General features: G+C 47.4%; 1 protein-coding gene and 1 non-coding gene across 5 annotated transcripts in view; both read left to right on the forward strand.

The window, feature by feature from the left end:
• ZBTB7C (zinc finger and BTB domain containing 7C) overlaps positions 1-20,302 on the forward strand; it is a 395,502-nt gene that overhangs the window by 236,850 nt on the left and 138,350 nt on the right. Inside the window, exons 4-5 of one of the 4 annotated variants that reach the window (XM_030810477.1) lie at positions 223-354; positions 5,198-5,345. The exons of the other annotated variants lie outside the window; for them this stretch is intronic. Coding sequence (XP_030666337.1) covers positions 5,338-5,345 — 8 coding nt within the window. The 5' untranslated portion in view covers positions 223-354; positions 5,198-5,337. The remainder of the gene's footprint in view (positions 1-222; positions 355-5,197; positions 5,346-20,302) is intronic. 4 annotated transcript variants of the gene reach the window in all.
• On the forward strand, positions 15,999-16,105 carry LOC115834856. The gene has a single exon (XR_004029857.1). It is a non-coding gene; the product is annotated as a U6 spliceosomal RNA (small nuclear RNA).

Raw genomic sequence — 20,302 nt, forward strand, 5'->3', positions numbered from 1 at the left:
TCGATTGCTGTGCGGGAGAGCAGGACTCTAGAAAAAAGAGAGATGTGTATTTTTTTTTTTACTTGGGGCCACAAACAGTTTGCACAATTCTAAGTTTGCTGCTAGGTTGACCCCCTATTCAGAACAGTAAATTCTCATAGAGGCCGTTTAACAGTGTGTTAAACTAAGTGCAGTCACAGGAACCAATCCATTAATCAATCTGAGAATGTCATTAATCACCAGGTGCCAGGCAGCACCTGGAGGCTCTGGGAAATCCACAAGAAGCAGCAGGCATTGGCTCTGTTTTGGAGGAGCTTTCAGTCCAGTGTGGGAAGAGAAGACACCTGCACATGAGACAAAGAACTTTATGACCAGGTGTGTACACCAGCTCTGGCTGGCATGGCCCAGGCAGAAATGCTGGGGATGGGAAATGGTTAGGGAAGACTTCCTGGAGAAGGAGAGGCTTGAACTGGACTGATGGAGGAGGGAGGCCATTCCAGGAAGGAAGGAACAGGGGTGGATGCCTATGTGGAGGATGGCGTAGGCATGGGTCTGAGGGTGGGAGTGGAGAAGATGCTGGTGAGGTAGGACAGGGCCAGGTGCTGGAGGTCTTGGCATGGTTTCAGGAATGGTCCAGATGCAAAGGATCAGGATGGAATAAAGGATTCTTCACCTATGTAAATAAAATTTAGTTTCTGCCAGTTTGTCGGCCACTCCATGACATGAAAATGGCTGCATGAATTTTTCACAAACTTGAGGTCGTATTTGAGATCAGTCTATACGCTGAGTAAATTACAGGAAATCTACATTGGAGATATTCCCTTTGTCTCAGAGAGAGAGAGAGAATGAGAGAGACACAGAAAGAGAGAGAGAGAGAAACTTTTCCACACAGCTGCAGCCAAGGGCCACCAGAGCCCTGCAAGGCCAGTAATGGGGCCACATCTTGAGCTCCTGGTGGACAGTCACCAATACAGCACTCCCAATTGTCCACTTGCCTTTCCCCAGAGCTGCTTCTCACACAGGGAGCTCTAGGTACTGTGCTCAGGATGAGGGGCAGCTGGTATTTATTTATTTAATGATGATTAATTAATATTTGTCCCAAGCAAGCAGGAGAAGGAAGCTAGTTATAAATCTCCATAACAACAGCCAGTATTCACATTGGATGAGCAATTCGTAGCACTCTTGATGGTACTGCCTCACAGGTGCTTTACAAAGGCTCTGTCCAGTATTCCCATTTTGCAGATGAAGAAACTGAGGCTCAGAATCATTCAAACTTACTAGTTTGCTCTGCTAGTAAGTGGTAGAGCTGCCTAAGAAGTCTACACTGACTTTCCACTGCACGTAATTGGACGTTGCTCCGATTATGCAACAGGTCCTTTTGGCTCAGCCCTTGCCTCCTGCTTATTCATCCTGGGGAAGAAGAATAATTGTTGTGCTGCCCCACGGGGTCGGTTGTCATAACTCTCTCTGTTCTGGATGTCCATGTTTTGCTGTTGCTGGCTTTCGTGGGCTGTATTATGTCAGACTGGTGGTCTTCGGCAAGGCAGGAAGGTGGTTATGGTGCTGCCTTCAAGGAGGAAGGCTCATGTGTGCTTCCAACTCCTGGGACAACCCTCTGAAAAGATGCTGGAGGGCTTCATTTTGAGCCATTGGTGACTGACTTAGGTTGGGCTTCCTAGAAGCAGAGCCTGAGTCAGTTTTCAGTGGGATGTGATGTATCCAGGGAGAGCTCTTAGGAAACACTTATCAAGGAGAGAGGGAAGCAGGGTAAAGAAGCAAGAGCTGAGTGGGAATGTGGTCTCAGGGCAGGTCTCCCTGGGTCTGGTCCACATCAACTGCACTGCAGTGATGTCTGACTTGGAGGCAGGGGGCAGGGTTTGTGTGTCCCCTTATTTGTCAGCAGCTGCCCCCAGAGTGTTGCTGGTGATGCAGCCTCCAAGGCATCACCTCAACCAAGAGCAAGGACCCGAGAATGTCATGAGTGAAAGCTGTGTGCCACACTCAGCAGCTGGGGAGTGGGTACCCCCAGCACGTACAGAGACCTGGGCAGGGCATCAATTGCTTTTATTCTCATGGCTGCGAGCACCACTCTTGTCAAGACAGCCAAATGTCATTTTCACTGACCTAGCAGTAATTTTCTTTGCAGTAAGGTTGTATTTTGGGAGTATAGGTATTAAAATAGAAATCAATGCTGAAGTCTGTTTTTTTAACTGAAAATAACATGTGCTTTTTTAACTGGAATTTTATTCTTAATAGACAGTATCGTCTCATGTCTAAATTCAAAAGTACCAGAAGGTATATTGTAAAAAGTCTCCCCTCTACCTCTGGCCTCAAGCAGGCTCCTGTCCTAGAGACAACCAATATTGCCAGAGTTTTGTGTTACTTTCCAATGATAGTCTACAACCAACAAGATTGTGGTTTAGATTCCAAAATTTTGGTGAATCTGATGCAGTATAGAAATGTGCCACCTTCTTGGGTCTTTAGAGTCAGCAGTTGGGGTTATTCCAGAAGGGATTGAGCTGAAATAGGCCTTTTCTTTGGAGAGGGAGCAATTAATAGCCTGATGCAGCTCTCAGTGGAATGTTTAAAATGCATAAGAACTTTACAAACGTTTTTGAACTCTTTAGAGTTACTATATAAACAATTGATATAGGAATTGCAAATTATTTTTACTTCTAATTGCAAATAATAAATTATTTTTATTTCTCATTGCAAATAATAATTATTATTTAAAGCAAATTATACATAAAATTTAAATTATTATTTAAAGCAAATTATTTGAGATACCGCATGACAGCCCCTGCAATTCCCAAATATTTAAAATAATTTAAAATTTCACTAACTTCACTATTTAGTGCAAATTATTGAGGTCTCCCTGCATTTATTATCTGATGTCATTTGCATATTGTGTATTCTGTTTCCAAAGTGCATTTAGATTTCCTGCATTGTCAGCACCGTGTGAGTTTTCACTGCGGTTTCCTTTTATGAAGTGACTTGACTATAATTTGGAGGTACTTCGTCAACATAGGATCTGGTCCAAGATGGAATGGGTTCTTTTGGTGGTGAGCCCCCTCTGGTAGAAGGGGCTGAAACAGGAGCTAGGTCATCTGTCAGCACAGTTACACAGCTGATCCACACTGCCTGACAGCAGGCTTAGAAGACGTCTAAGGTCCTGTCATAGCTGAGTCTCCTCTGTGCATCTTTGGTATCATCATGGCCTTTTTAGGCCACTTACCTCACTTGAATTCCAGGCTATGGGGCTCACACCGGACACTTATCTTCTGAAGTTTGGTCTTGAATGCTCTGTTCAATGCCGGTATACATTTTCCAAATTGAGCTTATTTTATAATCGTGTAGGCCTGACAGATGTTTTTCTCTTGCAAGCAAGCTCCCTTCTTTCAGTTCTCCTTCATGTTTACACTCTCTCTCAGGTTACAAGAAAATCCTTTCACTTGTTCATGACCTGTTCCAGCCCCGAGACAGATGTTGGTGGCACCCCCATGAGGCAATGAAAAAAAATCTCATTTCCGTTCAAGAAATGGAATCATTATCTTGATTGAAATAATATCTTTCCTCAACCTGCAACCAGATAAAGTATCAAATTGGTGGAGTTTCCTTATCACTGCACAGAGTTTGCAGGACACAGAATAATGGCCTGTCAGCTGCCTCTGGTGGGGTGGGTGCTGTAATACAGAGCCCACGGCTCCTGGCCTGGTTTGGATTATACGATGTCTGGTGCGATGTAAAATAATTCAATTAATGAGAAATATCATTATATTAAAAGGAGAAGGTAGCATAGACCCGAAAACAGAGTAAGCAATAAATGCAGCTACAACTATTATAGCGGGTGTTTTCAGTAGACACATCTAACATGCATAGGCAATTGTGGGAGTGACTGAAGGCTACAGATGTTTATATCCTTTAAGGATGTGAGTACTCTGGAAACTGCAACCCAACTAGGCCTAAGATTCCAGGGCTGCAGTGGGAGTAAGGGGGTGACTGGGCTTGAGAAGGTGGAGGAGGCCCTAGTTTTGGGTGGCAAACAGGACAGCCAGAGGGCAGCAAGCCGATATATTTGGGAAGGGAGCTGAAAGAGCTGGGGGTAGGGAGGCAGGGGGTCTGGGTTCCAGTCCTGATTCGCCGTCATTGTCATGCAGCTTTGGGCTCTTGGGGCCTCAGTCGCCTCTTTGTTCAGAAAGGATAACATGGGGGTATCAGGAGAAGGAGGTGAGGCAATGTTTGTGCAAAGCCCAGGATAGTGGCTGTACCTTTGATCCTTCCTGTCCCTTGTCCACTGAGTGGGGAGGCCCTGCTACAGCCCAGGCAGGTCTGCCAGGTGATAAAATGCTGATTCCTACAAACACTCTTTTCTTATGCACTGCTCAGCTCACAGCACTTCTGCATGGAAGGTTTCCTTAGCCTTAGAGAGCAAGGGGATAGAGTGTCATATGAACAGCATTAGCTCAGAGTCCAGTCCAGTCTAGTCCTCACTATCTGCTTGCCCCATGGTTTGGCCTCAGTTCCCTCTTCTATGAAGATAAAGGGGTGACTCAAGGATCTCAGTGGCTCACCTTTCTAAGCAACTACTCTGTAACAGGCACTATTTCAACCATTTTATATTTATTAATTAACATAATCCTCACAACAATCCTATGCATTAGAAACTTATACTATCTGCTTTTTACAAGTGAAAAGTAACAGAGAGGTTAAGTAACTTGTCCAAGGTCACACAGCCAGTAAGTGCTAGAATTGGAATCTGAAGCCAAGCAGTCTGGTTGGAAAACTTAAAATGGACTGCATCAGGACTAAATAACAGTTCAAACAGCCTGGGCTTTCGTCAGACCCTAAACCATAATCCTATGATAGAGAGAAGCAGTAATAATAATTATATCTTTGTGATGTTCTAGGAGGCTGTAGAGATTGTTCCTACACCTGGTGGGAGGTTGAATGATATTCTGACGAAGATACCTGATCCTGGTAGCTCAGATCTCTTGCCATGGATCCCGTAAAAGTGTTGCTAGCTGTATATACGCTGTAGAACACCAAGGTATGCAGGCCTTACCCTCCCACTTACTTGCCCTCGTCTGGCCCACCCCCCGTCACCTTACAGAGCCCTCCTGGGCCCTTGGGGCTGTGCTGTCTGCCAAGACTTCCCCAGAGAAGGAAACCATCCCTCCCAAACACCACCCATGCCTGCTCCATTTCCCTGTCTCCCCAGGCATGGCATAAGTGACATGAAAGCTTCTATCTCCAGACCCTTGTCTTGAAGAGGAGTGCTGGCCTGTCAGTGAGCGTGCCTGATTACCATGGTAATCACAAGCGAATGCTGTGATTTTATAATACATTTCCATCTGAAACATGAACAGGTGTGCTGGGGAAATCAACATTTATCAACAGGAAGGTCTAGGGAGATTAATATTGAATTTAGGATTGCTCAAGGAAATGGAAGGAAGGAGGGAAGGAGGGAAGGAGGGAAGGAAGGAGGGAAGGAAGGAAGGAAGGAAGGAAGGAAGGAAGGAAGGAATATCTTCCTTGCAGGGAAGGGAGGAAGGAAGGAAGGGAGGGAGGGAGAGAAAGAAGGAAGGAAGGAAGGAAGGAAGGAAGGAAGGAAGGAAGGAAGGAAGGAAAGGAAGGAAGGGGAAATATCTTCCTTGCAAGGAAGGAAGGGCGGGAGGGAGGGAAGGAAGGAAGGGGGAGGGAGGGAAGGAAGGAAACAAGGAAGGAAGCAGGGAAGGAAGGAAGGAAGGAGAAATATCTTCCTTGCAGGGAAGGAAGGAAGGAAGGAAGGAAGGAAGGAAGGAAGGAAGGAAGGAAGGAGGGAGGGGAAATATCTTCCTTGCAAGGAAGGAAGGGAGGGAGGGAAGGAAGGAAGCAGGAAAGGAAGGAAGGAAGGAGAAATGTCTTCCTTGCAGGGAAGGAAGGGAGGAGGGAAGGAAGGAAGGAAGGAAGGAAGGAAGGAAGGAAGGAAGGAAGGATGGAAGGAAGGGAGAAATATCTTCCTTGCAGGGAAGGGAGGAAGGAAGGAAGGAAAGAAAGAAGGAAGGAAGGGAGGGAGGGAAGAAGGAGACATATCTTCCTTGCAGGGAAGGGAGGAAGGAAGGAAGGAAGGAAGGAAGGGAGAGAGGTAGGGAGAGAGGGAGGGAGGGATATCCTCCTTGCAGGGAATGAAGGAAGGAAGGAAGGAGGGAGGGAGGGAGGAGGAAGGAAGGAAGGAAGGAAGGAAGGAAGGAAGGAAGGAAGGGGGGGAGGGAGGGAGAGAAATATCTTCTTTGCAGTCCAGGGCATTCCAGCCTGACTTCTGACCACTCCCCCAACAGATGCTCCTTTCCTGTCCCTCCCAAGATGGTCTCCCACTCTGGCTTCCAAGCTGGTCACTCACATTCCTCCCGGCTCTTCCCTTTTCTCTCTCCTTCCTTGTGCTTAACCACCTGTCCGATCCCACCAGCCCTGGGAAGCCCACCCAGCTCCCAGGAATCTCTGCCTCCTTGACCACCTGAAGCCCCCACATTCCCCACATCCAGCGTAAGAGAGTCTTTCTCCACAGCTGGCTGGAAGGCCCCCAAGTGACATGCATTCATCTGCTGTGTAACTCAGCCACCAGGCGCAAGCCTTGCTCAGCCATTCAGGATCCCTTATTGGTTGGGGACTCTGGTCCCATCTACAGTCCTCAGAAAAGACAAGCTTCTGTTGAGCTAAGAACTTCTCTATTTACCTAGGGCCCCAAGTGAAAACATCAGGCCAACCTCTGGGTGGCTCTAGAGCAGGGCGCCACAGCCAGATTGGTTTGTTCCTGCTGGAGAAATGGAATTATCTGCATTATGGTATTCCTTCCAGAGGTAAGGGCAGCAGAGGGCATCCAAGGAAATGGCAAGGCAGTTTGATCTTTAAGCCTCAGGGTCCCTGGCATTGTCCCCTCCACCCACTTCAAAATCAATGAATATGAGAAGCCACAATCCTGGGACCAGGAGGGATCTTCCTGCTGCTCCATGGCCACACTTGGTGGGGGAGAGGTAGGGCCCTGGAAGAGGCAGCCTTGCCCAGAGGCCCCTGGCACAATGGGACACATGATGGGCTCCACTGCTTTGTCCTGGATCTGTCAGTGTCTCAGACACAGAGCAGGCCAGGGTTTTTCTGTCATTGCAAGCAGGAGAACAGAATGGACCTGATAGAGGCTTCCACATGAAAGGCCTTCGTCTTTACTTTCAAGTAGACAATGCATCAGAGAAGTTGCCAGACCCGCTCTGACGATGCGACAGGCATCAGCTAATATTTTGATTTTAATAGAATGAATAATAAAGAGCCCCAAGTGTCTCTCAGAACTAATTTTGAAGAACATATTCTGCCACATGTCCCTCTAGTTGGATCAGGCTCCTAAAGAGATCATAATAAAAGGTTTAAACCAAAAAAAGAAAGAAAGGTATTCCTCCACCAACTTTTCTCTCTTTTAATTTCCTTCTTGTAATGCTTCTCACAGAACAGTAATTTATGAAAAGATGAAATGAAGTTGGAACAAGAAGCAGCAAGCAGAAGAGGCCTGACGTGGCAGCCCTTGCTTTTGTTCTGCAGTGCGAATGGCTTCGCAGCAGATGCCCTCCCTGAGATGCTCTCCCTGAGATGCCCTCCCTGAGTATGGCAATGTCTGTATGGCCTCCCATGCAGACAAGTACCAAATACATTAAAGGAGAGGGCACTGCCTCCCTCCACAGGGGTCCGCATGACTCAAGGGCCTGGCAGGAAACAGGTGGCAAACTCCAGTTCATAGACGATTTGGAGAGTTGAGTTCAAAGGCCAGTGCCAGGTGCAGGGAACTCTCACGACCCAGTACAGTACCTCAGGGCTGTGAACACTGGGGAGCTGTTATACCCAGGGGCACTAAAGGGGCAAGGAGAGGGAGGGGCTGCTGGAAGTAGAGACAGTGAGGGTGGGGTGGAGGGGCCACCTTACCAGGGCTGTGACCTCTGGTCCAGGGATACAGCCAGTCTGAGGCCTCCCTGAAGAAAGGGATACAAGGCATTAAACACCCCAACTCCAAACCCCCAACTCCCTTCCTCCATTCTCCACCTAGGGCCCTACAGGCTGAACTGACAGGAGGCCAGAGGCAAGGGAGCCCATTGCTGTGTCTGCAGGGGTCGGCCTCCCGGGGCACAAGAAGAGCAGAGTGGGGCAGGAGGGACAAGGGGAAGACAACAGCACAGGCCTTGGCCCCAAGGTGGACCCAAGTTCTCAACAGGCCAGGCCTGGCCTGAGGGCTGACTTCATGGCCTCCAAGAAAGTCCACAGCTCACAGATACACACACAAACACACACATGCGTATATACACACACACGCACACACCCTCCTGTTGACCAGGGATTATAGTTCCTTTTGCCAGGAACACAAGAATGATGGCACTGTCACAAAAGGTTTCCCTGGAAGAGGAGAGATGGGGCCATAAATGAATCCACACTGAAATGCTACCTCAGGTCCCTTACTCAGAGAAGGAGCTGAAGGAGGGGACTAGAATAGTTCTAGCAAGGTGCCACAGGAGTCACCAGGAGGGATCCTTGAAGAAGTGCCAGCCAAAAGGAAAGACTTTTGCAGGTGAGGGCAAGTGGTCAAGGTGGAGAGCAGGAAGACCTGAGTTCTAGAAGCTGAGGCCTGAGGGTGAAGCAGGAGGGTGAGGGGGCCACTTTGCTGGTGGAAGCCACCCTCCAGCTGGCCCTGCTTGTTCTTGGCTCATGGTCCTGCTCCAGGCCAGAAGTGGCTCTTGGAAATGTAGACAGCTCTCAGCTCTGTGCCCTAAAGGGGTTTATGCTGATGAAAACACCACCAGTGAAGTAATAGCTCCCGTAGATGTCCAGCCCACCCTATGGGGGGCCTGGGCCAAGTTCTTGCAGGCATCATCTCTTTTAATTGTCCCAAGACCATGAGGTGGGCATGGCCCCAGAGGAGGGAGCAGAGATGTGAGAGGTCAAGTCAGTTCTCCAGGGCCACACACTGAACCCAGATGGGTTTGATTAGGAACTCCTCCCTGGCCTGGCTGCCTGCTGGCAGTCCCCTGGCTGAGGAGAGTCCACTCCTACAGAGAAGAGAGCATCTTTCAAATATTGGAACATGCATTTCAATTTTTTATTTGGGAAAAATTTTAAATTACAGAGAAACTGCAAACATAAAAATAATCCAAAGAATATCCTTATATTCTTATATCTCAGATTTACCTGCTGTTAGCATTTTACAGCACTTGCTTAATCATTTGTGTTGTTTCTTACACATACACACACACACACACACACACACGTGTTTTTCCTGAACCATTTGAAGGTAAGTTCACCCCTACATACTTCAGCATGTGTTTCCCAAGGATAGGCATATTCTCTGACATAATCATAGCATGGTTGATCAATACATTTAACATTTATACACTTTAATCTAATCTATCCTTTGTATCCCGATTTTGCGAGTTAACTTCATAATGTTCTCCCCAGCATTTCTCCCTCCAGTAGATTTCATCTAGGGTCGGATATTGCATTTAGTTGTGTCTCTTTATCTCCTTTAATCTGGAACCTTTTCACAGCCTTTGTCTTTTATGACATGGACATCTTTGAAGAATACAATGCCCCCACCTATTTGTAAGACAGTATATTCCTCATGTTGAATTTGTCTGATGTTTCCTCGTGATTAGATCCAGGTTACGTATTCTTGGCCAGAACTCTGCATAAGCCCTCTTGGTTCTTCTCAGGGCATCATCAGGAGGCCCTCATTGGTGATGTTAATTTTGATCTCTCAGTCCAGGCAGTGTCTGATTTCTCCATTATAGGATGATTTTTTTTTCTCCCTTAGAAGTAGCAAGTGGTCTATGGGGAGACATTTTAAAACCATGCAGTACCCTGCTCCTCATCAGTCTCTCCCTAGATGTAGCACCACTGATGACTTTTGGCTCATCCAATCATTAACATGAGGTTGCACAATGATGCATTTCCAACTCCAGCACTCCCATTCTTGCCAATGGGCCCTTGGCATTCTACTGTAAGCAACAGAATGTATTTATTTATTATCTGCACAGAATGATGAACTCTGGTTTTTCCAATGGTTTAGTATTTCTCATCTATGATATTTTGATACACCACTATCCCTATTTTAAGTATGTTCTTACTTTCTGGTATGAGAAGAGATTTCCGGGCTTACCTTGCACCTACCCTGCACCAGCCCTGGAATCAGTAATTTCTCTAGGGGGCTCTGGTTCCTTTTAGCGAGGAATGGTATTAGACACCCAGATCTGGGTTTGCTCATTGCTAGGCATCTTTGCACCTTGGCCCTTTCAGGGGACAAAACTAGGAAATACATGCATCCATACACCTATACATCCATGTACTATTCACCCATACACATGCACATACACTTACATATTTGTATTTTAGAAATCGTGAATCCACACCAATACCTCTAATTCCAATCCATCTCTACATGGTTGTTTCCTGCCTTCCCCATCTCATAATTATATGTCCTTCTTCAGCAGTGAAACCTGGGCTCCCCAAACTGTCAACAAAATTCACTCCTTTGCTCATCCTATATTACATCTAAAATACTCTCAGAATTGTTTCACCCAAATCACTACAACCAACAAACCTCCTTCCCCTCATCCCTACCTCACCATGCCATGTTCATAAATTACTAGGATTAGTCTTTCCTTCCTGATTTTTTCTGTCCTTCAGTGTGGTTATAGTATTTATTTGAACTACAATTGGGTTCCTTTTTTTTTCAGTTTGAGGGATTTTTTTCCTTCTCATTCTTATTAAATTAATTTTTAAAATAAAAATTTTAAAATTTTTTTAAGTTGGGACATGAACATGCTTTCAGAAGTGAAATAGAAAGGTATAGTTGGAGATAGAAGGTATACTTGGAGACAGAAAGGTATAGTTGGAGATATACAGAAAGGTACAGTTGGAGATATGTCACTCTCCTCTGTAACCCATTGCTTCCTTGTAGGTAACCAATTGTTTTCTGCTTATGTATCTATTTATTTGTATAAAGAGAAGCAAAATTATATGTTGTCTTATTTCTTCTTCTTTCTTACAGAAAAGGTAGCACTATATATAGATAGGTAGGTAGGTAAATATAGATTTAGATGTATTTACATTTTACTTTATTCATTCAATAATATTTCCTGGCAGTCACTTCATATCAGTCCATAGAGGTCTTCCTCACTCTTTTTTACAGCTGCATAATACTCCACCGTGTGTATGTGTCATGGTTTATTCACTTGCTCTCTTACGGATGACCACTTAGGTAGCTTCTCATATTTTGCAATTACAAATAATGCTACAATGCTTGTGCATGTGTGTTTCATATGCTTGGGATTCTAAAAATGGGATTATCAAGTTGAAGAGGATGTAGTTTTGTTAGGCGTTGCCAGATTCCCCTCCATGAGGTTGTGTCAGTTTGCATTCCTGTTTTCCCACGGCCTTGCCAACAGACGCTATTGTCAAGTTTTGGAATTCTTGCCAATCTCACTGGTAAGAAATGGTATCTCATTGTAATTTTAGTTTTCATTTCTTTATTATGAGTGAAGTTGAAAATTTTTCATATGTTTAATGATCTTTTTAATATTGCCTTTTGTGAATTGTCTGTTTATATCTTTTGTCCGTTTGCTATTGGGTTTTTGGTTCTTTGTCCCTCAATTTTTAAGAATCTTTTATATACTAGTGATATTAGCCCTTTGTCTATGATATATGTGACAAATATTTTCTCCCAGTTTATTATTTGCCTGTGACTTTACATATGGGATTTGCCATATAAATTTGTTTGTATAGTCAAATTATCCAATCTTTTCTTACAGCCAGGTTATAGAAGAATTCACCCATGTGGAAATGTAATTTTTAATGGCTATACAGTGCTAAACCACAATTTTCATATAGATTGTAAAAGATGAACTGGAATTCCAGGTTGATGGGGTGGAGGATGAAGGAGGGCAGATGGGGAGCCAATTTGGAAGTTGGAGCAAGCCCTGTTGATTTTAGGATGGGGACAGGGGACAAGTGGTCTCTGCCCTGTACTGATGGACATTCACACGAGGCATCAAGATCAGTACCCGTGACACAGTCCAGTGACAGGACCTACCAGGAAGGGCTGTGGACTTTGGAGGAGGGAGAGGTCCTTTGGGTTGGGCATTGAGTCTCTGGGGCAGGGCCAAGACAAGGATGAGGCAAGTCAGGCACTCAGTGTAAAATTTAAGGAGGTGCTCACTCTCAGGAGCATGCAAGTGCAGGCCTGGCACCTGACAGTGAGTGCCTCCTTAAATATGGTGCCCTAGGGCCTCACCTGCCTCCCACTACTGCCTACTCTTCCTTGGGGAGAAGAAGGACTTGCCAGGCCTTGGAAAGATACAAGTTGAATGGATAGGAAGGAGGGACGTATCATAGGCCCTGAGACTGTGTGTGGGAGAAGCAGTCCATCCATGAGGGACTGGCCCAGTTAGGAGTGGTGTGGTGCTAGAAGGGTTGGCTGGGAGGAGTTTGGATTTTATACTGAAGGTCCTGGAAAATCACTGCAGGACTTTAAGAAATTATGCCAAACTGGGGGAAATGGGGATGATAACAGCCACTTCCCAGAGTTGATATCAAGATTAAATGAGATAATCCACAGAAACCTTTTCAGTTGGCGTGGGGCCTGATGTGGAGTGGAAGCTTAATCATCATGAGTTTTCCTGGACTTTGAGGGGATCTACTGATTTTCTTAATCAGGTTTTGGGTCGAACAGCAGGACTGTTCAAATCACAATGTAGGAATAGTAAATTAGCAAAACTTGAAGTAAACTAACTGTCCACTCCTGTCTGGAAACATCTTGGGAAGAGGAAGATGGCAGGTCCAAGAACTAGAGGAAAGTCGGAGCTTTCAAGTTGCTCCAAGGCCTCCATTCTCAGAACAGAAACCAAGGCCTGGGAAGGCTCTGCAGTGAGTTATTCTGCCGTGAGTTCATGGCTGTGCCAGAGGCTCCTGTTCCACCCCACAGTCCCCTCCCACCACCCCCTAGACAGTGCCTGTGCTCCTCTGTCTCTGCAGGAGGCCTTCCCGACGATCTGTGTCTCCTCCCTGAACTGTGCTGACCCTGAAAGGAGAAAAAGCGAGAAGCAGACAGGACCAGGCGGCCCTTCCCACCCCCACTATGGCAGGGTGGCCTGGGACAGAGCAGCAAGTCCAAGGCCCTCTTTGCCCTGGGCCAGCTCCCTGAGGGATGGGCCGCCCAAGGAACTGAGGGCTGTCATTGCCCTCAACTTGCCAGCCCAGTGAAGGCCATTCCCTGTGGCCCCGTGGGTCACGTCAGTCAAGTGTTTGGGAAAAATAAGTGTGCAACAATGTGGCGGGTGCGTCCTTCAGAGCGCGCTGGTCTCCCTCTCCCCCAGCTCCCACTGATGGAGGTCAGGAGGTCGCCCGAATCTCCCAGACACACTCATGGAGACAGGGCACACAGACTCCGCTCCCAACTCCCAACCCTTCCACCTGCTTCAGGCCTACAGCTCTGGCTGAGAAACCTAACAGGTCCTAGGCAGATTCCCAGCCGCCAGCCCTCCCTGCACCCCTTCCTGCTCCACCAGGCTGTGCAAATGGCTGCGTGACAGGCCATCGTGACATTTAAGGGCACTGGGAAGCCCCTGATGCGGACCCATCTTCCCACCCATCTACCCACCAGCTTAAAATTCATCCTCAATGCGTCCTTAGCCTCATCATGTCCTGTCTGTGGCCAAATCCACTGCCACCTCTTCCCAGATGCCTTTCTCAAACTATAGAGGAACAGTGACCTTCTTCCCCTGCCTACAGCCTACACAATAGGTTTCAGCTTTGGGGGCAGGCCTGGCCGCGTCTGTTTCTTGTCCCAGGTAGCTGTGAACAAAACTGTCTGCCTCTTTCAGTATGAACTACCCAAGAGCTGGAGCTACTTCTTATTTGGCTTTGAAATCCCCAAATGTGTGGACTGAGTGGCTGACATAAAAACAGGAAGACCACAGTCTTCAGAGACTGGAAGGATTAAGCTTGAAGTCTGGCCTGATACTTGCCACATGGCCTCAGGGAAGCCACTTAAATTGTCTGAGCCTCCATTTTCTCATCCATTCAATAGGATGATGGTATCTACCTTGCAGGGCTGTTGCCCCACATAAAGTAGTCAGAGTACCCAGCCCAGGAGCTAGGACCCGGCAGGCACCTGTTGCTTCATTCACAGATGCCTACTGTGTGCCTGCTCTGGGCCAGCCTCCAGGGCAGCCAGGAAGACAGCAAGCTAGGACTCAAGCACAGTTCCGGAAGCCTCTGTTGAGAGCCCTCTGTCTGGGTTGTGCTGGGGCTGGGGCTGCAGGGATGGGTACAGCATCCCTGCCCTCCAGGCACTAATTGTCATTTCCGTCATGGACACAGTGGATTTTCCAGGCTCCTTCCAGCCGCATAGTTACTGAGATCAGCTCCTAGAATTTGGTGATGGATGATTCCTGGGATATTCTTCCCAGAGTGAAGGGCCTGGCCTAGGTAGGGGAAGTGAGGGCTGGAAGGAGAAAGGAATTCAGAAGAAAGAAGGCTGAGTGCCTGACCTCAAAGAGTGCCCAGTGTGGCATGCCCATTGCTCTCCAGGAGGGGGTGAGATGGCCAAAGCCAGCCTGGGTTCCTCCTTTAGGGAAAATAGGTATCAGCCAGCTCAGGGAAGAAGCCACAAGCTGGGCTATGTCCTCTTGTTTAACTTGGGGCCAGGCCTGTGAGCACTGGACCATGGGGCTCCAAGGCTCAGGCAGGGCCAGAGAAAGAGTTAAGTGAGACCTGGTGCCATCTTCCTCTACTGCCAAGGGAGTCTCTGGGTCCAGGTCCAGCAGATTGGGACCTACCAACCTTAGGTTCCAGATTCTAATGACCCACTTTCAGGTAGGCAGCTGGTAAGAGACAGTTGAGTGTAGGCTGTAGGCAGAACGCAGGGCACAGCTCCTTGTGGGATCAGAAAGTGAAGGGTCCCTGCCCTGTGGGGCAGGGGGAGGGCTAGTCCTGGCGAAGGTACCACACTCCCATGAAAGGCCTGGACAGCAACCACAGAGGCCTCTGCAGTCATACAGGGGTGGGGGGGTTCTCTGTCATCTGTCAGTGCAGAGGGGACAGATGCAGAGGAGTGGGGTGGGCCTAGTGAGGTGAGTGAACTGAGGAAGGCTCTAGGAGAGGCACCTGTGGATCCCAGGCTTTGAATGACTTCATAGGTGTGGAGGGGATCTCCCAAGAGTACCTGCTTACTCTGTTAAGGTGTCAATGGCTCTTTTTCTCCTCCTGGCCTCCTCTAAAGGTCTGAGGACCAGTGGGAGGGCTGGCCCCATCCCCTAATCCAACACCCCAGCCATGCCTTCCTGAACATGTCTGAAAATGCTCATCCCTGAGGCTGCCCCGGGTTTGGTGAGCTCCCCTGGGTGGGAAGTTTCTCTGTGTTCATGATGCCTCTCTGCCTCCCCTCAAATCCAGCATTTCTCCAGATGGGTGGATCTCAGAGACCCCAGCTCTCATCTCAGTCTGCGCATCCTTCTCTGGAGAGGCTGCCAGGCCCCCCAGGAGCTGTGATGGATGAGTTCCTGTTCAGGCCCAGATGCTCACTGCAGAATAGGAAGGCTGGATACTAGTTAGCCAGTGGGGTGTGGGTAGAGGGCTTCTTTGGCACAGGCCTGGCAAGCAGGTGCCCATCATTCAGCACACTAAGAATGCTGAGGCAGGGTCTTTGGTCCACTTGCTGGTGATACAGTGGAAGGCAGTTAAGCAGCTGGGAACCCCGTCACCCCATTGCACAGGCCATGAGGGCACCCTTGAGGCAGATTTTGCTGGGGAAAGGTGGCCTTTGTGGGGAGTGCAGTTCCAATGTGGCTTTCAATGAATAGATAATGAAGTGACATTTTAATTGTGTTTCTGTTAGGTCAGGAGAGGTGAGGGGTGGGACAGTAGATGGAGTCAGGGAAACACAGAGACCTTCTGTCCATTCTCCCTCATAACAGAGAGAACAGAGACTTTATCATCCAAAATGGAACACTTTTGTGCTCGCTTCAGCAGCACATATACTAGAATAGGAATGATACAGAGAAGATTAGCATGGCCCCTGTTCAAGGATGACATGCAAATTCATGAAGCAGTCCATATTTTTAAGAAAAAAAAAGTGACATTTTTGATAGTAAAAGTGGGCATTATTATAATCATAAGAGAAAACATGTGAAATGGGACTTTCCCTGGAAAACACGAGACTTCATGAGCCAGTATGCTTGGCTGTGTTTTCTCCTCTCCATTTGCCCTTGATAAAGAAGAAAGTGGACTGCACAGTGCTTGCCAGATATTAATGGGTCATATGGCCTGTGGCAGGACACTTCACCTTTCTGACCCTCGGCTCCCTCATCCATAGTTTCCTTCATTCATTCTGTAGCTGTTATTTTGTACCTTCCATGTGCAACACAGTGTGCCAGGTGCTGCGAGTTCAATAGTGACGATGGCAGGGCCCCAGTGCTGTCAGCTCCCTGGGGTCCCTGACCTCTCTGGAGACACAGCTCTAGCCCATGAAGTCATGTGATCTAGTTTGGGGAGCTGAAACCGTTAAGTAACAGAGGGTAAGGCTGTCTCTGAAATATGTCTAATTGAGTGGTAAGGACAATGGCAAGGCAAGGGGACTGGGAGGTGAGGAGTATTGTGCCCATTTTATGGAAGAGGAACCCAGGATGCAAAAAAATGGGACAATGCATGCAGTGGCATGCAGTAGGAGGTAGAATCCCAACCTGAGGTTGCCTGAAAATGAAGTCAGTGCACTTTCTTACCTTTCTATTGTGTAGCCCTTGCCTGCTCCCCATGCCCCATGCAGCCATCTGGACAGCAGACCCTGTGGTACACATAGACCCCCTTGGGGACAGGGCAAGTGCCCCGGACCAGTTGCAACATTCACCAAGGGCTGCCAGGAGTGTCTTACTTCAGCCACTTCCCTTCTGTTTGCTCAGATTCCACAGCTGAGAAGTTGATCCAATAAATCTTCTGCTTCTAATCTTCCAGAGAGGTGAGGGTCAAGGAGAAAGGTGTGGTAAGTGTTCTGAGCTGCTCTGAGAAAGGGGATAGGTACAAGAAGCCATGTTTATGCCTGATGCAAGAGACAGAAGACCAACATCATCCTTTACGCAACTTCCACGAAAATATAAACTAGGACATTGTCTCAAACATGGAAAATGATTTGCTGAGTCTTACAGAACAGGTGATAAGCTTTCAAGTCTTCTAGCTCTTTAATGTAGTGTCCCTTATGTACAAGATCTGCCTTCCCCTATTTCTTCATCAGCACCTAAGAGTTGGTGTTTACATTTTATTAATAAAAATCATTGGTGAGATTGAGCAACTTAAATCATGTTAGTGGACATTTATATTTCATGTTCTTCCTTATTGATGTATAGGAGCTCTTTGTATATTATAGATTTAAACCTATGTCTATAACTTATAATGCAAATATTTTCTCCCAGTCTGTTTTTAACTTGGATTGTGGTATTTTTGTATCCAAATCCACCACTTTCCCCCCTTATAACTTGTGGGGTTTGTTTCATGTTTAGAAAAACCTGCACATCAACCACATATTTGTCAAACAAAAATTTGCCAGTTTCCAGATCTGAAAACTTTGGTGCAGGGATCCCAGGAGGTTGCCTTGCGGCAAGTAAGCCTTTTCCAAGGACCTCTTTGCAGGGAGCCTCTGACTGAAAGGCCCAGGACAGTTTAATCAGCCTGGGCCTCACCCTGAACCCTCACACAGCACCTGGGCTCTTGCCAAGCTCTGCCCTTTGCTCCCCATGGGTTGGAGCCTGATAAGAAGCTCAGTGAAGCGAATATTGACTGTGGCACCCTCAGAGTGTGTTGTCCTGGTCACCAAGGCCAAATCAAAGCATGTGGACTTGTTTTTCCTTTTGGTAGTCCTTTCCCCTCCCTTCTCTCTTCCCCACACTCTGAAAGGGATCTGAAACCCTACTAAAGCTCTTTTATGTGGGCAGGCACCTTTATCCAACTGTTGCTGCTCTTATGGAAAACTTTTCACAGAGCTGAATACAGAAAATGATCTTTTCAAACATACCGTTCTGTGTAATTTTATAAGCTCTGCAGTCATTGCCCTAGCATCTTCTCAAAGAAACCTTGAAACCCTGTGGCTGCTGTGTTATACAAGAAGCAAGAAACTCGGGTAACCAGAAAAGGACTGTTAATCCTGTTTGGGCTCATCCTCTCTAATTCATTGTTTCTGGCAACGGGGAGAAAGATTGCTTTGAAAAGCTTCTTGAAAGGACCCAGAGTCTACTGGCACATGTGCGCACACAAACACACACACACACACAAACACACACACACACACACCCTAGCAATGCAGTGGCCTGCATTTAACATTTCCAAATAGGTAACTCAAGTGTTAGGTCTGTGCTGAGTCTGGTTGCCTTTGATGTCCCCCATACCTTAGTGCCACAGGCTTTCAGGGTGCATTTCTTTGTTGGGGTGCAGGGCTGAGTAACAGTTAATGCCAAAGAGAAAAAGCAAGAGATGGAGGCCCCAGCACTGGAAGGAGGAAAGAGCTGGGCCAAAGGCTCAGAATAGCTGAGTTCTGGCGCCAAAGGGTGAAAAGGGCAGAGGAAATGGGTAGGCTGGGGCCTGTGGGAGGGGCAGGTTGGACTGGGAGGGGAAGTGAAGGCGGTTGTGAGAGATCACTTGTCCGTGGAAAGCTTTCAAAGTGGAGATTCAGGAGTGGGCGGGAGGCCTGGAAGGGTGGAGGAAGGGTCTGGATATTGCCTCCGGCCAAGGAAGGACCGGACACAGGACTACCTCCGGATGGCCATTGTGCAGAGAGCGGGCACAGACAGCTTGGGTAGAAGGGCAGCACGAGGTTCTGAGGACCACATAAGGGCAGGGCTGAGCAGGCTCTGCTTTGTGCTTCCAGCTGAGGTTGAGGTCAGAGGAGAGGCCTCTTCCTGGGGCTGGGGGCTGTGAGTGGGGAAACAGCCTCAAGAGCTTCCCCCCATCCAGTAAGGACAACACAACTGAGCCACCTTCTAGCTTAGGAGGTGCGCAATAGGTGCCAGAGGCTTGTTCCAGTGTGGACAGCAGCTTCCAGGCGCACTTCAGCAAAACCATCACCAAATGTGCCCAATATGGTCCATCTACGGCTCGCCTCTGGCTGCCTGTGGCAGTGTAGTGCCTGGGCCCCTAGATGCTTTGGGGGCCACTCCTTGCCCCGTCTCCCTGCTGGAAACTCCTTTTTCTTGCCCCCTAACATGCTGCTTCATTGGTCCTGTCCGTAACGCTCAGGACCAGGCCAGGTGCTTCTACGTGCTGGGGACCGGGGACCCTGAGCTTCCACAGGACTGGCCCTCCCTGTGATGACATCACTCATGTCGGGACTCCCACCCCAACGGCATCCCTGGGAGGGAGACAGGGAGAAACCGGGGGGTCTGAGAAGCTGAGAAGTCCAGCTTACTGGTGAAGAGAGTTGACTTTGCAGACACAAAGGGCAACAAGATATTGTGTGATTCTTCTTCTATGAAGCATCTATGATAGGCAAATTCTTCCTACCCAGTGCTCTTATTTCTCCCAAAATAAACAAATAAATAAATAAATAGAAGAAGCAAATTATTGAGAGACAAAAAGTAGATTACTGGTACCAAGGTTCAGAGGAGGGGAACGTTGGGAAGTTATTGCTTAACAGTTAGAGTTTTTGTTTGGGTTGATGAAAAAGTCTTGGAAATAGTGGTGATGGTTGCACAGCACTGTGAATGTACTTAATGCCACGGAATTTTGCCTTAAAATGGTTAAAATAGCAACATTTATGTTACACGTGTATAAATATAAACATTTACCACAATTTAAAAAAAAATTATTCTCCTATAAAGAAGCAATCAAAGAGCTCAGTCAAAAAAATCTGGGAAAAATGTATTATGCAGTGTGCCAGACAGGCATGCCACACTGTTAATAAGAATAGCTGGTCATTTTAAAAGGAGGGAAAGAAAGATCCAGCTTTGAATCCAGGCCCTACTAGCTTGGCATGAAGGCCTCTCCCCACCTTTTACCTGAGTTTCCTCATATATAAAATGAGGCTTACGTGGCAGAGAATATGTGTGCTGGTCACAGAGCTGTGCAAACCCTGCAAAGAGGGGCTGTTGTGGTTACGATGTTCAAGTTCCCCATTCCTATTAAGCAGCTCAAGTTCTCAGAGCCAGGGAGGGGATTCTTGTTGGCTGGACTCCAGGGCCTTATTTTGAAGTTAACCTTGAGGACATAGCATTTGGTAGTGGGTGAGGTGTGGAAGGAGCAGAGGTTGGGGGGCGGTGGCAGTGAGGGACAGGGGCTT

The sequence above is a fragment of the Nomascus leucogenys genome, chromosome 4 (genome assembly GCF_006542625.1).
Source record: "Nomascus leucogenys isolate Asia chromosome 4, Asia_NLE_v1, whole genome shotgun sequence".
Lineage (NCBI taxonomy): Eukaryota > Metazoa > Chordata > Mammalia > Primates > Hylobatidae > Nomascus > Nomascus leucogenys.